This window comes from Anopheles marshallii, chromosome 2 (genome assembly GCF_943734725.1).
Source record: "Anopheles marshallii chromosome 2, idAnoMarsDA_429_01, whole genome shotgun sequence".
Lineage (NCBI taxonomy): Eukaryota > Metazoa > Arthropoda > Insecta > Diptera > Culicidae > Anopheles > Anopheles marshallii.
The window spans coordinates 43,007,369-43,028,648 of record NC_071326.1 but is presented as its reverse complement, the minus strand read 5'-3'; the positions used below and the strand labels follow the sequence as shown (position 1 = coordinate 43,028,648).

At 41.9% G+C, this 21,280-nt stretch overlaps 4 protein-coding genes across 4 annotated transcripts; all 4 read right to left on the bottom strand.

The window, feature by feature from the left end:
* Nucleotides 1-6,749: 6,749 nt before the first annotated feature.
* Nucleotides 6,750-8,901, bottom strand: LOC128708896 (RNA-binding protein Ro60-like). The gene is made up of 4 exons (XM_053803874.1): nt 8,533-8,901; nt 7,430-8,450; nt 6,980-7,343; nt 6,750-6,894 (listed from the first exon to the last, which is right to left on the bottom strand). The coding sequence occupies exons 1-4, from the start codon at nt 8,899-8,901 to the stop codon at nt 6,750-6,752; spliced, it is 1,899 nt and encodes a 632-aa protein (XP_053659849.1).
* Nucleotides 8,902-11,044: 2,143 nt separating this feature from the next.
* On the bottom strand, nt 11,045-12,945 carry LOC128707946 (nucleolar complex protein 4 homolog A). The gene is made up of 4 exons (XM_053802904.1): nt 12,805-12,945; nt 12,470-12,599; nt 11,234-12,381; nt 11,045-11,164 (listed from the first exon to the last, which is right to left on the bottom strand). The coding sequence occupies exons 1-4, from the start codon at nt 12,943-12,945 to the stop codon at nt 11,045-11,047; spliced, it is 1,539 nt and encodes a 512-aa protein (XP_053658879.1).
* Nucleotides 12,946-13,257: 312 nt separating this feature from the next.
* Nucleotides 13,258-13,860, bottom strand: LOC128708577 (uncharacterized protein C1orf131 homolog). The gene has a single exon (XM_053803556.1). It carries the CDS (start codon nt 13,858-13,860, stop codon nt 13,258-13,260), a length of 603 nt encoding a protein of 200 aa, XP_053659531.1.
* Nucleotides 13,861-15,537: 1,677 nt separating this feature from the next.
* Nucleotides 15,538-18,239, bottom strand: LOC128707625 (uncharacterized). Its single transcript, XM_053802584.1, has 9 exons — nt 18,143-18,239; nt 17,832-17,998; nt 17,410-17,563; nt 17,067-17,332; nt 16,649-16,997; nt 16,374-16,577; nt 16,194-16,313; nt 15,936-16,115; nt 15,538-15,869 (listed from the first exon to the last, which is right to left on the bottom strand). Exons 1-9 carry the CDS (start codon nt 18,237-18,239, stop codon nt 15,538-15,540), a joined length of 1,869 nt encoding a protein of 622 aa, XP_053658559.1.
* Between the last annotated feature and the right edge of the window lie 3,041 nt (nt 18,240-21,280).

The following is a 21,280-nucleotide window of genomic DNA, read 5'->3' as shown; positions in this document are numbered from 1 at the left end:
TCTAATTATCCTCATTCGTGACTTTGGCAACATTAAACTGCATTTCGGGCACTTTAAGGGGAGATGCGCATACATTGCATGTCACATGAACTGTTTCCATGTGCAGTGTATACTCATTCAAGAGTACATAAAAATTTTATTAAATGCAATGCCTATGACTTATGACTTATTACAAACCAGAAGATTAGTGTTGAGTCAATGTGATTTTGACTTACGAATCTGCATTACGCCGAATTGAATGAAAATTGCCCAGAGTCTGAGGTTGCATGAATCTTCAAACGTTCACAAATCCCCATAGATACTGATATCCTTATGCTGACATCTTTCAAAACTTATAAAAAATAAATCTTACATGTTAATAAACCCTTAAAATAAAGAATCACGATCCTTAGGTCCTTATAGATTCATGAATTCTAGGGAAGTATGATTCTAAGCGGTTGGTCTAAGCTGCTGACTGCTTTTACACACCAGGAATTCTCTTAGTGGCACCAACAAACAACGCTCACAGTCGTGCGCCATAGTCTGACCATGCACAATTCCAGCCTTTTTGGTGACAACTCCTCTGGCGATGCCACCGGAGCCTGGCCAGTCTAATCCGCTGTACGACGCTAGCAGGGTTTCGTTAGTTTTACATGTTCAAGTCCACGCCTCAGAGGCGTATGTAAGTGTTGGAACTTGTTTCCTTACTTACTTATCCGGTGCTACAACCGCTTCGCGGTCTTAGCCTGCTGCAGGAGTCCTCTAAACCGCGCACAGTCGAGCGCTTTCGTCTACCAATCCATAATTCCGACCTTTCTGACGGACGCATCAACACCATCACTTCAACACAATTTGGGCCTAACACGCCTTCTCTGCCTATGTGGACGACCTAGAAGGACTCTTTGGGTTGGGTCGTCCGGTGTCATTCTCATGACGTGACCAGCCCACCCGAGCGTGGACAGTAAGTTCGCCGTACAGCTCATAGAGCTCGTCATTGTAGCGGCTCCTCCATTGTCTTTCCACACATGCGGGGCCAAAAATCCTTCCGGACATCTTCCACTCGAACGCGGCTAAGAGGGTTTCGTCAGTTTTGGACAAAGTCCATGTGGATTCTTATTCCTTGAGCTTTCCGTAGTCACTATGTTACTTGAGGCAGGGTGACTGGACCTGCGTTTAAGCCCTCAAGTACCTCTGGAGGGCCTCGTGACAGCTTAATTTAGCTTTCTGGTTGTCCCCCGAAGTTCCGGTAGCCTAGAGAATTAGACAACCAACCCCCCTCCTGTTTTACCATGTGCCACCATCCGCCCAAAGAGTTGGGACTCGCCCGTATACCCAAGCATGAATATGCGGTCACACATGTTACCATTCTGCACGACGAGGACGTGACGGAACAGGAGTTGAGTAGGAGAGTCTGTGGAACCTTCGAGAGGCTTCGGATCCTACCCCGTTACAGAGCATAGTTCTAACTAGTGTAGTTTTATTTATATTCCAGCTTCGTTCGTCGCGACAGGCGTGACTCTAGCGCGAATATCGACATCAAAATTGCTGTCGGTGCTGGCCTTTGACCAAAAAAGGGGAAATTTTGAAGGGATTAGGAATATAAGGGATTTATGACCATTTGAGACCTGAGGATCTTTTATCTTTTTAATAATTAATGAATCTTGCGAGAGTAGTCCCCGGATTTCACTGAAGATTCATTTGATTGACTCTTCTCAAAAGATTCATTAAGCACAACGCACTAAAGAAGATACTATACTACATGCTGACTCCATGCATGCTCAGTCCCTTTAGTAGCAATAGCAAACATAAAAACAATTTCTTTCACAACTAAAAAAGCCCACACTCCATAATTGTTTTCTGGTTTTCGAGGGGTTTGAATTTGTATAAAGCCCAATGTATGTATTTTTCGATTATTGTTCTCCTAGTCGTTTTTATCGCAAACGTGTTTTCCGTACAAAAATAACTTCTTTTTTTCATCCCGTTTGGTGGTTTGTATGCATTTTGTGCCATCTTAAAACGATTCCAGTAGGTATTTTGTTTCCGTGGTTATTCTTCATTGCCCAAAAATAGTTGCTCTATATCTCGAGAGGTTTATGGCATTTTGATAACTTTCTCTATTTGCTTTGCTCATTTTCGTACTATTTTATTCGTTTTCCTAGACTGCCAATAGTCAATAGTTAAGCAACCGAGGATAATCCACTGTTTTACGCTATATCAATAGCCGAGAAGTCCGTAAAACAAATAAGAATCGAACACACCACATGCACAGGGACCTGTATGGCATATAGGAAGGGGTTTAATCTTGAAACGTTCTTAAAGAGAAAACGTATAACTACCGGAGCTTAAACATAACTTTAATCGATACAATCATCTGAAGATGAGGGTATACTAAACATTGGACCTGTAAGTGCATGTTTTCGTCTAATAACACAACGATTGGAATTGGATATTTTTTCGCGTTTTTTCACACATTTTGCCGCCCTCAATATCAGTTCAGTGCCGTGTTCCAGGTTTGTAGCGTTGCTTTTGGTTTCATAAGATATAGGTATTTCGCCAATCATCGCCTTGGTTTCGATTTATTGCGGTGTCTCGGAGTCTCCTGCTATTGTGACCATGTGTAACGCCATCGCGGCACACCGGCGCATATTTCGCTATATGGTATATGAATAATTTTGACCAAATTTCAGTCTTTTTCAATGCTATTTTGCTGAGCAGATAAACCACCATCTAGCCCCACTATTGCCAACATATGTAGTTTTCCGTTCGTTTCTTCACTGTTCTAATCACTAAACCACACATATTACAACAACAAAACATATAAACTGATGCACACTGAACAACAATTTGTAATTAAAAAAAAACGTAATAATGCCTCTTTGTTTTGTTTTCTTCTCCGCATTTCCCATATTATGATAAATGTATTTTTTAAGCGTTTTTTGTTGTCTGGTTTTACCACATGGATAAAATCACGTTACGATTGAATACTTTCGTGTTCGGTGCCGCATGGTGAATTGTTCTTTTTTTTTCCACTACGCAGTTTCACGCTGCCGGAAGCCACCGGGATTGGCGGCAGTCGTATGGATCATGTTTTCTGTTAATTGATCACCAGTGTTTTGTCTACGTGGTTGATCCATGATTTTAATACGTACAGTGGCGTACAGTTAGTGATAGGAGCTGTGGCACCACTCAGTGTGCAGTTGCCGTCCTTTGGGACGGGCAAAACAATAAAGTAACTTTAGTAGGGCCGTCGCCATATCACCTCAGCCTCATTCTCTGGTTAATCAAACCTCCAAAGGATTCTTCCGACAGGGCTATTACTTCCGTTTAGAATTTGTTCGATACTATTACAAAAATATCACCGTTTGCTTAGCTTCTGATTTGGATTTTTCGCAAACTAAATATTGTTCTATTTTGTTTTCGAATCCAGCTGGAACTTAACTTTGTATTTTTCTTTGCCGCCGTTCAGAACCGTTTATTTAACTATTACTTCGTCCGATTTTGTCGTTATTCGTTTACTGTGTGTGCGTGTGTGTTTTGCTGTATAATTCATTTGGCTATCGATTTGTTTTCCTGTTTGAGAAACAATATTTCATTCGGCTTTGTATCACATTAACGTTTAGAGAAATAGGCTCGAAACATCATTTTCCCTGCCAAGGGTGGGTGAGCGGTCCAGGGTAACAGTACGTGTGAAATGTTCACCCTTTCCATTCGAATCGTTTCGGTTAAGCACTAATTTACTTACTGCATCTCTTGCTATGAGATTACCCGTCTTTTTTTTTGTCCGTGTGTGAGTGTGTGTTGTGTAATTTTCGTACGCATTAATTTTGTGCAATCCGGGGCAGTGCGCAGTGACGTGAGTCGGGAACACTTCCTGCAGAAACGAAAATCTAACCCTTTGGCATGACTTTAAAAGCTTAAACAGTCTTCTTGGTGTCTGTAAAACAGAACGTTACCGAACTAGAACGAATCGCCGGCGTGTATGTTTTGTCATGTATTGCCTAATTCTATTTCTTTTCGTACATGGGTTGCCATTTTTATGCAACAAATTTTATGTACTTTTGTGTTATGGTGCTACCCGCTCTATAAATACTAGTAACGAATACTGCTGCCCGCTCGACCCACGACCCTTGACTGTATCTGGCAGAAGTTTGGGGTTACCCTTGTTTTTTTAAATTTCTTTATCACTATCTGCTATTAAGTTGGGATTATAAATTACTCTGTATTAATAAAGAAATGTGAAGAGTTACGGGGTTGCTCGTTCAGACATTCTCGTGTGCATAGTATGTGAAACATAACAATAAGGATTGTTTTTTCTCTCTCTCTCTTTGCTGTTACGTGTGCAATTTGATTGTTTTCGTTCAACACAATTATTATCAACCGTATGGAGCGTCTGGCAGTTTGGGAAATATTATCGACGTGTTTCTCTCCTGCCAAATAAGATGCACTTTCAATTTTTCCTATGTTTGGTTTTAATTTGTATAGTTTTTTCTTCAATTTAAAATAAAAACACACATGCATAGTGTTTATTCTCACTTCTTTTAGGCAGCGTTCTATGATGTTCCCGGTTGTGCGATAACGAGTGAATTTGAGAAGGGGTGTGCTTTGAACATCACCAAATATTGTAATCATCGCGGACGGGAAGTATTTTGAGACAGTATTTTACAGATATGTTCTAAGAAGCACTTTTTTTATCGTCGACTATTGCCCTAAATAATAGAATTTTTTATAGCTTCGTTTGTTTGACCGTACGGCCTTTGGCCGTTATAATGGAACAAAAAGATTCGTTTGTTTGGTCTAACTTGAGATTGGAAGTTTCAAAGTGTTTAAAAACAGGTATCTAACAAACTTCCAATGTGAAACACTACACCAGGACATATGCTTTGCATGATGATGCTAAATGATGAGTCGACAGTGGATAAATATAAAGTTCACAGAAAGTACCTTACCACATTAAAAAAGGTAGACATGTTCAATATTCAAAACTAGTAACAACGAAAAAAAACTGCAACAAAATTATGAGTAATCGTCTAGATTTGCTCACGAAAAATGTAACCAGGGTTCGATCGTTTTTGATAATCACAGCATACTATTAATTATTGTATAATTTGATTGAAATGGGTTTAAATATTTCAGTGTGTTTGTTTTGCTTCCTACAAATGCTTAATTGCAGCATCTTGTAAGGTGAAATTGCATCAAATCATATGCTGTTTTGTCCACAGCATAGGAAAAAATGTGTTCATCTGTGTATTACATTATATTGCTTACCAACTATTATTCCCATTACTAGAGGAATTTACAATTATTTCGACAATTACCGAACTACATCGAACGCAAAGTGTTAGCATATGTGCATTAAGCATCTTGGTGATTTGCACGTATGAGGATTATTAAAAAGTGATGCTTAGAGATGTATATATTTTAATCAACTAACAGCAAACTCTTCACGGTTTCGCAGTAATGACCAATTTACGTATAATCGATCTATGATTACTATAACTATTCTATTCTATAAGCACTGTTACACACAACACGATACATATGTTTTGTGATAGTTAGGAATAGAAATCGCTTTGAATAAAATGCCCTTTGTGTAGTATCTGCTAAAAACAAGTTTGTAACAGGTTTATAAAGAAAAACAAGGATTCAATACGCAACTGGAGTGGCCATACTGTTGGAATATTATTAACAGGAAAATATCAACTTGATTTCATTAACTGACTAGGGGAAAAACCACCGAATTGTAACAGAATCAGATATGTTTTAAATGTTCGGTTGGTGCTTTTGTTGTAATGCTTTGCAAATACAATCCATAACTCAACAAATCAACAAAAAATTGACCAAAATCGGAGAGTAACATATGCTTTCTTTGTGCGCATAATACATTCTGAAAGAACATAACCTTCGTTCTATTGATTTATGTATAATTTATATTACGCGTTTTTTGAGTGTGTTCAATGCATAAAAGAAATGCAATGCATTTGAAACTAGATTAAACATTATCTTCAGTTCGGTGTAAAACACTAATGCGGTTGTGCATTAAAAAAATAAAATATTAAAAATTAAAGTAGAGAATAAAGGGGAGTGGAATCTAAGCAAGAAAATGAACCATTACATACTAAACGTTCATCGCGTAATAATTTGTGCTTTATGACAGATATTAGAGTAACATTAGAGATTATGCTAAATCGAGAAGACAGCGAATTAAATATATATGTACGTTATCTTTATAACGTAACAGAACCTTACAGACTACAAAAGAAAAATGACGAATATTCCGAATTGATCCTTCGACCCATTGGCTTATCATGTTGAATAGTATTGAATAGAATGGATCTAGGGAAATGTTGGATCCATGCAATAGAATACAGGCAATCCCCGAGATACGCTATTATAGCAAATCGCTATAGCGCGGGAAAAATCCGCGTATCTCGAATTTCCGTATCAATCGAATCCGGGAGTAAAATCGCTTATATGTTCTCTGCACTTAATTTTTGTCAGCAAATCAGGCTATTTTATGATAGAATACATTGAAATAAACTGAAATCAAATGTTTTATAAGGTAAAAGACAAAGGAAGCTTTGTTAGACCAATTTTACACCTTTTTGCTTAGATTTCGTGCTATAAACTAACTCAGCTGTCTAATTTCCAAAAACCGCGTATCTCCACGTATAAGAGGAACCGCGTATCTCGGGGACTGCCTGTTATCGTAATACTAACATACCTTCAGATCTATAGTCCTCAATCTGGACGGTGGTTATCTGGGTTTCCTTTTAAAAGAACAGATTTTTGGCGAACGCATCGATGATCTTCGCATTGTGGGTGCTGTAGCCGACCATTTCCAACAAACCATCTGCATCCCTGGACGGCTGAATCTCTAGCGATGGGGTATGGTGACTAAGTGAAATCGCGACGTATCTATAATATCGAACAAATCAACGAACGAACACCAACGTTAAACCAATATTTACAAAACTACAGTAACAAAAAAAAAATTACCAACCGGCTTAGATTCAGCTTCAACTTTTTGCGATACTCTTGCAGCTCGGCGGTCGGAGGACACTGGTTCGGGTTCACACGTATCAACGAATCCGTGATGGTGATAAACACATCCACCTTAACCTTGTTCGCTTCGGCTTGCTTGATAGGGGCAGCGAGCGATACTTTGGTGGTTGGCAACATCAAACCGACACAGTGCTTCATTGCTTGCTCCAGAGTCATGGTCGATTCGAAATTCACTGGTGCTAGCGTTTCCACCTCATCTGTGAACGCCACAACGGTTACATTCTTCTCCCGCTTGAAGATAGAGAAAGCTAGCAACACGCTAGCCTGGAAACAGGTGATCACCTCGTTACGAAAAATTTTCTCTGTAAAAAGAGCAAACAGATCACAAAATATGATAACGTTTTGGGCATTTTTTGGTCGTGATTGTTAGTTTAGCAATTTTACTCACTTCGATCATAAACACAGCGCAAATCGAGCGCGATATAATATCGAACGCCTGTCTTCGGAAGATGGTTAAGCGATAACTCAAGAGCTGCATTTAGACTTTCCTGGACTTCCTTCACTGGTGGGCACATTTCCGGCAAGTACATCGCATGAAAGGACTCCTTCACACGGCTCGTGTAACGCTTTCCGTGCTGATACAGCTGCGCAATCTCCTGAATCTCGATCGGGTGGACATGCTCTGCTTCAAGCAGGTCCATGCGCTTCGTTAGCATTTCCACGTACAGTTTAGCGTTCGCTTCACCCTCTTTTAACAGCCGAAAGTCCTGCATGGGTAATGCTGCATGCAGCAGCTCGCGGTAGCTAAGGAACGGATAAAACACTTCCCAAATTTTCGGAGAACGTCGCAGGTGTTTATGAAGCAAATCAAATCTTCCTTTCCCACCGTGAACCTTCACCAGCTCCAACGCTTTCGCTTGATTCGTAACGGACTTGAATTCTAACAGCGTCTGGTAGCGTTTGTACGATTTGGTGGCATTAACCACGACAGGTTTCGCCTGATTCGCGGATGGGACGACAGCATTCTCCTTTTTATCTTTGCGTTTCATCTTCTTCTCCGGTGCCTTCTTCAGCTGCAACTGGCTGGTACGCTTCATGGCCGCATCGATAAGCGACTGCTTTTCGGTGCACTTCAGCTTCGGGTGCACTTTCGCAATCACGTCCTTGTGCGTCCAGCCGGCAGTGCTATTGCTTCGTACAAGCATTTCCGCCAGCTCGATGGGGTTGAATTTTTCGTACCAACACGTGATAGCTTTGCGCATTCCGTGACCGAACCCAGCGTGCCCGGATTGTGTCGCGAGCGTAATGTAGTGGGCAATGAAGGACAACATATCGTCAGAGGTGCGTATCAGCTCCGACACCAGTTCATACACTGCGTGACGATCCTCTGGTGTTGCAAATTTTCGTGCACAAAATGCCAATGCAAACAGACACTCATCCGTCCGGCGGAGTGATTTGCTCTTGAATGTCTAGGTTAGAAACAAAAACAAATAACGCATTAATAACTATGTGCTACGAACCAATGTTTGTCCTCTTCCGCATATGGCTTACCGATTTAATCAAAGCAAGCAAAGGATGCAATGGCTTAGTGATGACCGGTTCTACGACCTTCGATGTTGCTTTAGGTGCAGCTGTATCATCTTTCGGCGTTTCTGGCTCATTGTTTATCGCCTGTTCTGCGTTTTCGCCTTCCACCGTCACCTTAGGATTGGTCTTTTTTATTTTTTTGTTTTTCAGCTGTGGCGTCTCACTGGGGTCGGGTGTTTCCAGTTCTGTTGCATCTGCTTCCGAAGGATTAACCAATGGCTTGAGAATCTTCTTACCCAACTCCACATCCAAAGGTTGTGGTATGGGGAAAATAAACGGTACGTCACTTCCAATGAACAAAAACCGTTGGACCTTTTTCATGACCAAATCCATCGCCGATCTGCAAACGACAACGATATAACGGTACACGTTTACAACGCATGAAAATGCGTAAATGCTGTTTGTGCAATGCTTTAACGAACCGTAAAGTTTGTCACCGGGCGGTTCCCTCGGGCAAAGTGGATATCAAAACAAAGCACAGGATTGACAACACACCATTCAATTCGTGGTATGTGGCTCGTTTCTCTAATTTTACCGTTCCTCCGAAGGGATGAAATCACCACAAAAATATGTTTTCCCCAACGGCGCTGTGTGTGCGTTTATTCCTATGTGTGAACTCGTTTCGCTTCGTTCTATTCAGCTAAACGTCAAACGTCAAATTAGATTGAACTCAAGGTGGTGTGGGATTTGCTATTGGGGGAAAAATCGAAACGAATTCGAAGAATTAAACTTGGATACAATTAATGATCCGTCTTCTCAAATCTTTAACCGATAAAATAGCCATCTAGCTACTAGTTTTGCCACTTTTCCTAACATTTCTTTTCGAATACTCACTTAAACTGGTGTTTCTTCCGGACCACGTTCTTCACGACGCTACTGCTTGTTCTGAGAAATGTTTCCTTGCTTCTTTCGATTTTGACAGACGTTAGCACAACTTCAGACGAAATGTTTACCTGTGTTTCCTTGGTCTTTCTTTTTGACCCATTGGCTAAGGGGCGCACTCATACTAAGAACTGGTAAACGTTTCCTTCATTCCTTTATACACACACACACACACACACACAGAGTCATCTACGGTTTTTGCAAAGGTTATTTCTTTTGTTTCCGGTTCGCATGTTGAACTTACGCGGGGACCTTTTCGGGAAATATGAAACGTAAAATTTCACTACGTACCTGTCATCTTTGAAGGTAGATGATATGAGTCATTGTTCGGAAAAGTATTGCATCCTCCACCTCACTGATTATCCTAAAGAATGTGTTTATAGTTTATTGTTTCAATGTCCTTTCTTCATCCTTATCATTTTTTTTTTCAAGTTCGCTATTACCATCTCGAATAGAGCGAACGGAGCAAAGAAATGTTTGCTGAATGCTGTGAGAGACTTGCGTTGAATTCACAATCCCAATCTCATGCTGGATGTTTAATAACTTTGTCACATATCCAAACGTTTACGTCTTAATTTCTATCACGCAAAACTTTCAAACGCCATTTTCCCCGACCACAGCTTTCCGATCACAATCACTCTACGAAAGATGAAAGTTTCCTGCTATCCATTTCCACTGCTGTCTTTCAAAACTGTTCCTGTTGGTCGCGAACATAAGGTGCAAAGTAAAGTCGTTCAGACAAATTAGTAACCTAATTGGGGCGATTGGACGCGTTAGACGCGAAAGTATGGAAAAAATAACAATAATTTGCTTAAAATTAACATATAAAATGCTTTATGTTATCAGATTGTGTTACAAAAATAAAACAAACAACTTCTGTAGAGTTGACGCTGTTTACGAGATTATTAGGAACGTTTTCTATGTTTGTGTTCTCTCTATGGTTTAACATCTTGCATTTGTAGCTGTGGTTGGCAAAGCATAAGTTTACGCTGCGGGGTGACGGCAGGGGACCGTTTGCCGACTAATTGTGTACACACTACTGCGTACATAGCATGCAACTCAAGTTGAGTTTAAAAAACAATCCTAACATTGACAAACGATACCATGAAGGATGCTTTCATCTGCATCATTTGAATGTTCTTCACTGTTGGTTCATTGTTTTTTCCCACTGCTGTTACATTCACAAATACGGCCGTCAAATTCATTATCGTTAGCTTATGATCCGCTGATATCGTGTTGCTAAATAAATAGATTACCATCTCTCACGAGTTCAACTAATCGAATGTAGCGAGTTGCACGGGTATAACGGTTAAACCCCATCACGTTGACAGTGTTACTGCTAGCAGTGCCTTTAGCCTGTTTACTTCACTTGCGATCAACTAGCTACATGACTACACCGCAATAATCCGGTTCCATCTGCAAGGCTCGATAAGCTCGTCCTTTTTTTTCTGGGCTATCCACAAGCTTATTGGCTGAGCTGCAACAACGTATTGGAGAGATGAAGGCCTTGATGCGGATTGAAAGGTGCATCAGGTAGACACGCTGCACTGATACGAAACTAGTCCCGATTCCGAACGATTAATATTTATCGGTTTTAGAATAGCTTCCAGTACTGAGATGCCATCTGACCACCGCAATACCCAAACATGCCAGTTGGACGATCGATGTTTACGAAAAACTCTTTCGTTTTTGACACTATTTCTTTATGAAAAATCTAAAATAAGAAGAAAGACAGTTATTGCATGGAGCTTGCACAGTCCTCCATCTTTTCCCGAATACTTACATCGTTTTCATTAATCTCCAACACCTCCGAGAGGTCCCATTCTACGCTTGGAAGTGGGTTCGAGATGAACCGTGCCGCCGATGCGACCGATGGCAGTACATGGTTTTGCAGGGCTGCAAGTTCCCATAGTGAGCTTTCTAATGCTTTTGACTTCATTGGATCACGTTCCTCCATTATGTACGGATCGCCGGAAGCTTCACCACCGGTGGGATGAAAGATTAATCGCTTCAGGGCCGGATGGCGCAGTATCAAATTGCCGACGAAGCGTAGTATGATCACAATGTCCTGTGGTGGAGCGATTAACGCGAGACGTGCCAACCGTTTCACAAATGCAGCCACCAATCCTTCCGGCAGATGACTAGAGCTAAGAAAGATATCGGCCAGATAGAACAACCGGGCTTTAAATTTGGTATGGAATATTTCAGGCTCGAACATGGAGTACAGTTTTTCGTAGATATTCGGGTAGGTGAGATTGTGCTGCTGGATCAACACAAACACGCCCTGCAGGGCAAGCACACTGACCGTGCCTCCCACATCGAGTGAGTCCATCAAAAAATCGGTCAACAGTACCGGTTTATCAAGATGGACGAACACTTTTTCGAGAAGCAGTAAAAGCAGTTGCTCGTGAACCACCTCACTATGCTCCCAGTTCATTACGAAGCCCCACGTACGGTTAATCTGCTTCCTAACATACGCATAGTCGAAGCTATCGCCCATCGGCACACAGAGCACACTGTCCGTTTCCTTGATCTTGTCCTTGCCAAACATGAGCGCATCGAGCAGCAGCAGAAAATTTTGCTTGAAAACATCGGTCGGAGCGCAGTTTCGGGGTACCAACGATGGAACCGTTTTCCAGCAGTAGAAAATCACGTCCAGGTATGACGAGTATTCCAGGAAACGGTTAAAGAGATGCTTATAGAGGCACTCCATGGAAAGCATTGCAGTAAGGATTTGTTTCAGTCCTGCCACCGGGAATCGATCGGCTTCCGGTTGTTGGAGACATTGGGCAGCAAGTAGCTTCATCGCTGTTGCAAGCGCTTGGCACGCTTCACTCTCCTTCTCATGATGCATACCGTCAATAACTAGACCGCACGTCTCTTGATACTGAGCCAGCAACCATTGTCTGTGGTTTGCTTGTGGATCTTTTGCTAAGGAGAAAGAGCGAAGGAGGATGACATCATTTTTACTGCCTGAAATACAGCATTCGATGCTGTTCTATTCTGCTGCAATCCTTACCTGAAGGCACGTAAGTTGGCTGTGCATCTATATCGGTCGGACGAATATCAGCTCTAAGGAACAGTTGCGTAAATAAGTACTCCAATGTCAGCAGGCATGGCGTTATGGGTGCCTTGCGCGCAAGACATTCCTGCAAAAAGGTCAAAAAGGAGCCATATACGTAACCATATGATAGTTGAACATCACGTTCCGGATGAGCATCCAGTCGTCCCCTTCCCAGGTCGATGCAGTTAAACCCACACACGCACACAGAAACAGTCTTCCCCCAAAGTGCCCACAAACCGGGATCCCAACTAGTTCCTGGCACCGATCCAGAGCGAAGGGCTTTAACTTACCTTATAGTACTCTAAAATCTCCACGAGAGTTGTGGTTGCACGCGTGCATGCTAGAAATTCAGTAGCCTTCTTTTTCAATAACTTTGAGGCCGCCTTGCCAGATGATATTTGCTGCAATTTAGGTGCGAACGGCAACGACATCTTCCTTTATCCTACACTGGCACGCACTTTTTGTTATAGTGAGGAAAAACACGCATGAAGCACTTTTTGCTTAGAAAAAATCAAGGTCAGTAAAGGAGACCAGGTGTGACATGAACTGAGCTTTGACATTTCATTTTTCTCTAAATATCTTAACAACCAAATGTCATCGACTGACGGTCATTCGGGTTAAAATTATAGATCATATACTTCTATTCGGATTTCCGTTCCAAGTTCGTTTTAGGAATTGCTGGGTACGTTTTCCACACCAAAGAACCGTGTATTGTCTTAGGAAACGTTTACAATTATTATAATTTATTTCTTCCCTATTCGCGGCTTTGCGATGCCGTAATGCTTCATAATTGAGGTTGGATTACGTTGCTTATCACTTTGTCGCTGCTGATATTTGTTGAACGATTGGATCGCACCGTAAGCCATTTGTCCTTGCCGTCTCTTTGCCGCCCCATCACCGCCCTGCTCCTTGGCCGCTTTCTGTTCTTCCAACATTTCACGGTAATTCCGGTATTGGTTTTTCGGCGCTTTGGCCCCGAGCTTTATGGCCAACCGTACACTTGCTTGATGTTTGCTCTCCTTGTCGAAACCACTAAATCCAAGGTTCATGATGTCTCGCCGGGCTTTCGTCATGTCGAATACGGTTGGATCTTCCTTCTTTTTGGGTTTTTTACGAGGCATATCCGAAAATATGTCGTCAATATCGTCCTCATCGTCGTCCTCGGAATCATTCTTTTCGCTGTCCTTCTTAGGAGGTGGCCGCGGTCGTGCCGATCTCTTCTTCTGCAATGCTGCTTTCTTCGGCTCGAATACAGTCACTTTGAACGATTCTTGGGCATTTCCCTTGAGCGCAATCGAGGCTTTTGTTTGAATCGGGACGAAATTAGTCGTACTGGCACTGGCCATCGTTATACAAGTTTCATTCGTTTACAAACGTGCAGCTCACGTTGGAAAGTAAACAACGAGACATTTCTTCAGCGCGAACGTTCAAAACATTGTTGACACAGCAAGGTTCTTTACAAGGTGTATACAAGCTGAGATAGATTTTACACGGTTGCCCCGAAAAGGCTTTTTCGGATACAGTTGTGGAACCAACACGTTTTTTTTAATGTAGATTCGTAATTATTATTAGACTAATGTACTTTTCATTAACATATCTTGATAGACTATCTCTGGCCACCGTTTACCCACGTGCGCCGTGCCTGGTTGCTTTAGACCCACCAGTGATCCTTCTTGTAGCAGTTCCTTCATACCCTAGTGTTATAGGTAAACCGTGCCACTGTGCCACCTGCTAGTGTTCCGTAAAAATTATCTACTGTATTTGCTCGTTTTTTACACCTGCATCTTTTAGCTCACAGATGATAAGTTCTTCCATCACTTAATGCATCTTCGCACAGTACTGTTTCGTTTTCTGTTCGGTAGCTCTGTTTCTATCTCTATTTGTCTTGAACAAATTGCCTATTCGCACATATTCGAGCGTTTGCGATCCAAAGCAAACAAATCTTTTTAATGCAATATTGAATAGTTTGTACGAATTGAATCGATATCCACAAAAAAAAACCCATCCATGAAACGTGACTACGCTGTACCCGACAAGAGAAGGACCAGCAGGTGCTTTCCACTAAATGTGCTTTGGCAGTTGTGTAATCTACTTCATTGCATCCCTTTTTGCAAAACAGTTACGTACGTACATTTCCTCTTGTTTTTGGAATAGATTTTTGTTTTCGAGGGGAGGGAATATGTTTTTATAGAGACTTAAAATTTAATTGTGTAAAATAAATCGTAGATGCATCAGTATCACAATATATCATCATTTTACGACATTACTTGTTGATCGATTAGTAAATTACATTCTCGCTGTTTTTTCCTCCAATTTACTACACAGGCCTCTAGCAGCAGCTTGTGATGATTCCTTTTTTCAGCGCTTCTTTGTTGTATTTAATTGTTAACATCTTCCAATATAACAGTGCTGCGATGATAGCAGAGAAAGTAAAACCGTTCCAACCCGTAACGGTCTGCTGCTGTTGCACTTTGTTGCATTGAATATTAATTTGATTTAAATCGCAAACACGTTTACAGGGAATTGTGTAACACGATCGATAAAAAACAAAATATGGCTAATGAAAACAAAACAGAAATAATCAACAGCAGTCTTATAATTTTGATTCCTTTCCAATGCAATTGGTTGTGCAATGCGCGTAAACACTGTATACGATACTCCCTTCCGTGTCATACCGGGTGGTATTTTACCACTTTCCCCATATAATTTGCTTTCATATTTAATAAACTCTTTTTCCTTCCTGTTGCGTGTACTGGTACGATATCAGCTTTATATGGTAATCTTTTCATTTTTCCTCCCTGCTAAAATATTAACAATCCCACATTAATGTTATTCAATCACCGCGGATCCCACGGACACTTACTGGACACCCATTCGCACGGAATTGACTCAAATACCTCCTCCTTATAGTTCAACAGCGCGTTTCATCACTAGCCACTGCCAAACTAGGGATCTACACTTGCTATTACGAAACGCTCCGACACAAAACGAGGTACAACTTACCTGCCTTCGCTACGCTTCATCTAGGTCATAGAACCGTACCGCAGCGAAGATTCACCGGCCGCACCGGATGATGGCGAAACATCGTCTACGTCGTGAGCACTGGAACGCCGAAAGTTGAAACGCGGTATTCTAACCGAATCGCGCAAACTGTCCACTAACCGTTGATGGAACGTTTTGTACTCCATGTCGTCGTCCAGCGAGCTGGTGTCCCCAAAGTTAAAGTCGGCGACTTCAACGATGAAGCGGTCCCGGTTTTGAATGTAGTATGCCATTCCATATACTACAATAAGCACGGCTAGCAGACCGAACCCGATGGGCACGATTATCACCGACAGCTGGGACTTTTGTTGATCTAAAATGGTTTGAACAAAGCAATGTACAATGTTTCACGTGTTGCAATAGAAGAAAGGATACACACTTTCGTAAAACTGAATGCCGATCTGGGTAAAGTAGTTCGATACCCGGTTTCGAACGAAAATCACGATCGAGTATTGATCGTTGGTAAAAAAGAAGCGATGTATCTTGTAACGACATTCGCCCGTACGGGACGGTTCCCATTCGTTGTTACACGTTTCATTGCTAGTCATGTTGTGCTGACCTGTAATAGCAATCGAAAGAAACCCATCGCATTAAAATCATTCCTATTTCACAGAAAAGTTACCGAAATGGTCATTACCATGATTTAAATTGTAGCAAAACTCGAACGGTGGCGTTCCGCTGCACTGGAACACAAGATCAACAGGCTGGCCTTGCTTCACCCACTGCTGACCGGAAACGTTAAACTTGGCAATCGGATCTACGGAGTAAAACCCAATTACAATGCAATCCATGTAACCAACAACGACATGAAACTTACGCTGCACAGTAAAGGTTCGCTGAAAGTATCCATACACCTTTTTCGGATCGGGTGCAACCATCGAGCTGTTGTCACATACGTACGGTTGATGTGCATCCTGCAGGTTATAGAATCGGTCCGATTTCTTTGCAATGCGCACGAATGGTTCCTCGTTGGGGGACCCTTCCACAAACGTTTCCTTCGATACATCAGGTAGGATAATATCTGTGGAGTAGGATGAAAGGGCATTAAGCAATGATCACACCGACATAGTACAAAACCAACCAAATACTTACTAGCTCGATCGGTGAGGTTCAATAGAACAGGACTGACAGATTCAAGAACGTCTACCTTCTGGCCTGATCCCGGTAGCTTTTCCATGTTTGCAGCTCGCTTATTTCTTGACTCAGTGGAATGGGTTAATGCTGAAATATCAGTACTCGGTGGTGGCTTCGTGGTTGGCTTTGGCGTAGTGCTGGTTGTAGTGGAAGGTGTTGTGGATGTTGTCGTTGGAGGTGTGGGTGTGGTCGTCGTCGTGGAGCTCGTTGTAGTTGTGGCCGGGGTCGTCGTTGTGGTTGTTGTAGTGGTTGTCGTGGTGGTTGTTGTAGTCGTTGTAGTCGTGGTTGTCGTTGTTGGTTCTGGAAGCTAGAAAAAACGAAAACGACATTGTTTTAATATTTTAGTCTAGACTCTAATCCTTTAATCCTTTTTTACCTTTTCAAAGGATGCCACGACCAGAGCTTCTATAGAGTAGGTATTATTCTCCTGTGTGAAATTGCTCAACGTCGACAGCTCGTCCGAGGTGCCTATATACTGGCAATTAATGAACCAAAACGTTTGCACATATGCCGCCTTTGCCAGGGCTCGCTGGTCGCTTTCGGAAAGTGCAATCGTTTGATTGACCGGCACCGTACTCGACACATACGTACTGTTGATTACGGTGTCGTTCTGTATCAGCTGTAATTCTCCATTGAGCATACCTTTGCAAATGGATGAGAGATTTATAGAAATAAGGATGATAATTTATGAAAGAATTCTAAAATGTCCACTGTCTTACTGGTTAGGTTAAACGTAATCGATGCATGGGCAAGCTCGTACGGGATCACGACAAACGTTTTCTTCACCCTGATCGTTGCCTGATACGTGCCGGGCTTTACTGGATGTGCGTACATAACCGTCCAATTGAAGCGCGGTGTTTTCGAGGTAAGACCCTAAAATGAGAAACCGGATGAATGACCGTGAAATTCAACGCAAAGCATGCAATACAGGATTTTTTTTTCAACGGCAGAAAACAAACAATTGTGTGAACTTCCTAACACATACAATCAAATTAGCAGAAAGCGAAAAAAAAACTATGTAATGTCTCTGGAAGTTACCACACTTGGCCATTATTACGTGCAGTTTGAGTATTCTTTTTGCTTCCGCCCTGATAAGCCGTTCCATGATGTCGTTTTGTCATCTTGTTTCGGTTCAACTCACTTCTAGCGTATGCTGCGGATAAGTATTGTCCGACCAGTCGACGACGTAATCATCATTAACCAGTGCCTCATCCGTGTACAGAACAGCACTGAATTGAATCGTCATGTTCAGTCCAAGAACAACCGATCCGGTGGACTTCAAATCTATCCGGTAGTTGGTGCCACAGGCTATCAAAAATGAGGAAATAATGAGAGAATTAGAACACGCAACAAAAAACCGAACCAGAGTGGTATTACTGTGATGAGTAATACTGATAAAATACCCGCTCACTATGGCGTGTATGCTTGAGGGGCCATTTGGATTTCACTTACCCGTGCGCACCAACGTGGACAGGATGAATACGATGGCCATGGCGGGAATTGTATCCCGACAGGCCAATCCACGTGCAACCCGGTATGCGGAACACATTACGGAAACGAAAGCAAATAAAAAAAATCACGACACCGTTCCTTGGATTACGATTTCACAAATCGTTCACTTTCACTCTTCCAGTTTGGGCAGCTATTGGTGCAGCTTAAAATGCAAAGCAACTGACCGTGTCGCTTTTCACCATAGATCTGAGATGGAACACGACCTGCAGCACACTAAACTAACTCTACCAACAAAAAGTACTACACACAATTTTCGAATTATAAGACGATGAGAGGTCACTTCAACGTGACACACCAAACCACGGCTATGGTGCTACTTCACATGCAGTTGCGGCTTCTTCTCGAACACTATCGATACGCCCATATGGACTAGCTACCAGAGCTCGAAAAAGGTATGAATATGTTGGTTCCCCTCACAACGCCAAGGGATCCGGTTTTCCGCAACCTTTACTACACTGTAGCCCTTTTACGCCGCTCCACCCGGGGCTGGAGCAGAATGTTCAATATTTGCTGAATGGCAGCTGTTAAACTACCGCCGGAGACGCAATTTCACAATACAGCCACAGTAAAGCACACGCGAATCATTTGCTGCTGGGTGCACGTATTCGCTGCAGACCGCACAACGAAACGGGAAAGGATACGGTCCAAGGACCACACTAAACACAACAGATCGAACGCAAACTCCCAACACTGCGGTTGTGTCACAACAAATCGTACCGTGTACTTTCTTGCCTTTTCGACACCCGGGCTTCTTTTCCGTTTGTCCTTTGTGTGTTGTTGGGCTACAACAACGTGCGATAACAACAATAGCGCATCGCTGAAAAGTAATGCGACGATGAATTGGTGATAAAATTAAATGACGCGAGACATAACACGGCGTACGGGAAAATACACCCGATGCTCACCCACACACGAGTAAACTGACGTTGCTGTTTGCACATCTGGTTGTCAAATCTCGGACCTGTCAAAATGATGAATTTCGCATCGATTTAAATTGGCAGCTAATTTCGTCAGTGCGTAGTACTCCGAGAAATACATTGGGAGCAGTTAATAAACCTCTATTCATGCAGAATCGACACATTTATGCAATAATTCACAGTCGCAACCTGGGAGCACATAAAGCAGATAAGAAAATTTGACATTACTGTGTGGTTTTCGGAAAGATGACTCAGCAAGTAAGATCGAATGGACAGAAGGCATGCAACGGACCGATTTTAAAGTCTTTTGTATATACTTATGTATATATACTGTTTTATTCATTAGAAAATAGATTGTTTTGTTTGCAGTTGGTTACACAATTAGTGATCGATCCAAGGGTTTTCCTTTTCCTTCCCTCATACTATTTTCATCTCTAGCCAGCGATGATAGTCTTGTACACCTGGTAGAGCGACGATGTAAGTTGTAGTGTATTCTGCCAGAAATCATTTTTCCGGCAAACGCTAGTACAGTTTTTCTCCTCAACGTCAACACACACACACACGTCGGGGCGCTGCACACATATTGCAGGCTTTCTTTAAATAGTTTTCTTTGCGTTTAACCTTTTCGATACTTTTAATGCGAACGTGTAGTAATACTATTCCATCGTACAGGTGATTGGAGAAGGCAGAGATGGAGAGACGAAGATAAAGAACAGCGAACAGTGCGCGTATCATACTTTTCCGCATGACTTAAGTGCGGGAACGGCTTTTCATTTTTTAGCTCGAGTTCTTTTTTGCGTTGCACACATTATTCACCTTTTCCGTTAACAACTGACACTGTTTAGAACCTTTATCACCTAAGCGGCTAGGACATTCATTGTCAAATAAGGCCAACCAAATCAAACTGGAACGACTGAATCAAATTCCCGCTTGCAACGAACCAACGTACACGAGTATTAACATTTCTGAAATGTGTCTCAAGCTTGCCTTTCCCTAATCTTTCCCCTCCTTGCAGAACACAAATTTCAAGTTTATTAGGTTTGAAACGTTTGGGGCAATTCCACAACTTAACGAACTTCTCTTTTTTTCGTAACCAATTTGGTAATACGTAAATGGAAAAACCAAAAAGTTATTGTTAACCATGCACATACATTGCGAGTGCTCATAACCAGCAATCAGTTCCCTACATTTCTTTGATATATGTGTTCTATACATTTACGATACATTAACCCATCGTATTCGCTCCTCACTACTCTAGATAGTACCAGTGTTTTTACGGCATTTTTGTTTTGCGGTCACGAATGGGTAAGGAAAAACCAGGACAGCTGTGTTTAGGATGGGAGGTTTTCTTCAGTACATCCATATCTATCAATTGTGCTGGGCGGGAAAATTCGAAGGAAAGCCTCCGTTCGTTAGAGGGCAATATGTTGATGTGCTAGAGATTGGCCATTTATTCGCGGGAAGATGTACACAGATGATGGGACCATCTGTTAATGGCATTTTACTTCTATTTTAGTTAGTGATACAACTACAAGACAACCACACGTCAACCAACGATCATCACACTTATCAGGGGAGAGAGAGAGAGAAAACCTTTTAGCGCTTGTTGCTTCTACTGTTGTGTGTGTACTGTATTTTCGCCCTTGCTCTACAAGTATAATAAAACTGTATAACTACTTTGCCTTGTGTAGAGTAATTACAATTACCATTCGTTTTTCTCCCAAAACCCACCTTGATACACGATCAAGATCGCTGTGTGAATGCAACTATTGATATGGAAAGAAGCAACGCTTCTGAAGAAGGAAACGAACAAGGCGAAAGAATGCATTGCACACATTATCTGTGCAATTACAAGACTTATACAAATATCAATGAAAGTGCATCATCTGGCAGCAAGTTACGATCTTCCAACGATCGATACAGGTAAAAAATAATTAGGAGGAAAACCGCACGACCTAGATCGAGTATCTAACGAAAGGCGTCGTGTGTCTAGTTGAACAATGCAATAGCCGGTAGTTTCCACAACGTTCCATGGTTTGGCACCAGTTTCGACTAAAAATTGGGAAATCTAGCTGATTATTCAATTGGTCACGGAAACAAAACACCTACCACGCATGAGAAGTACCTATCTCGCAAAGTAATCATACATAAGACTGGAAAA

What these genes read in the sequence shown, in the direction of transcription:
- LOC128708577 (XM_053803556.1), bottom strand. Translation starts at nt 13,860, where the DNA reads ATGGCCAGTGCCAGTACGACTAATTTCGTCCCGATTCAAACAAAAGCC.
- LOC128707946 (XM_053802904.1), bottom strand. Translation starts at nt 12,945, where the DNA reads ATGTCGTTGCCGTTCGCACCTAAATTGCAGCAAATATCATCTGGCAAG. An exon ending in AGATTTTAGAGTACTATAAG is followed by an intron (nt 12,600 to 12,804) that starts GTAAGTTAAAGC and finishes ACCTTTTTGCAG; the next exon opens with GAATGTCTTGCGCGCAAGGC. An exon ending in GCCAACTTACGTGCCTTCAG is followed by an intron (nt 12,382 to 12,469) that starts GTAAGGATTGCA and finishes CTTTCTCCTTAG; the next exon opens with CAAAAGATCCACAAGCAAAC.
- LOC128707625 (XM_053802584.1), bottom strand. Translation starts at nt 18,239, where the DNA reads ATGTGTTCCGCATACCGGGTTGCACGTGGATTGGCCTGTCGGGATACA. An exon ending in ATCCGCAGCATACGCTAGAA is followed by an intron (nt 17,564 to 17,831) that starts GTGAGTTGAACC and finishes TTCTCATTTTAG; the next exon opens with GGTCTTACCTCGAAAACACC. An exon ending in TCGTGGCATCCTTTGAAAAG is followed by an intron (nt 16,998 to 17,066) that starts GTAAAAAAGGAT and finishes CGTTTTTTCTAG; the next exon opens with CTTCCAGAACCAACAACGAC.
- LOC128708896 (XM_053803874.1), bottom strand. Translation starts at nt 8,901, where the DNA reads ATGGATTTGGTCATGAAAAAGGTCCAACGGTTTTTGTTCATTGGAAGT. An exon ending in TGCTTGCTTTGATTAAATCG is followed by an intron (nt 8,451 to 8,532) that starts GTAAGCCATATG and finishes TTTCTAACCTAG; the next exon opens with ACATTCAAGAGCAAATCACT. An exon ending in TTGAAGCTGAATCTAAGCCG is followed by an intron (nt 6,895 to 6,979) that starts GTTGGTAATTTT and finishes TCGATATTATAG; the next exon opens with ATACGTCGCGATTTCACTTA.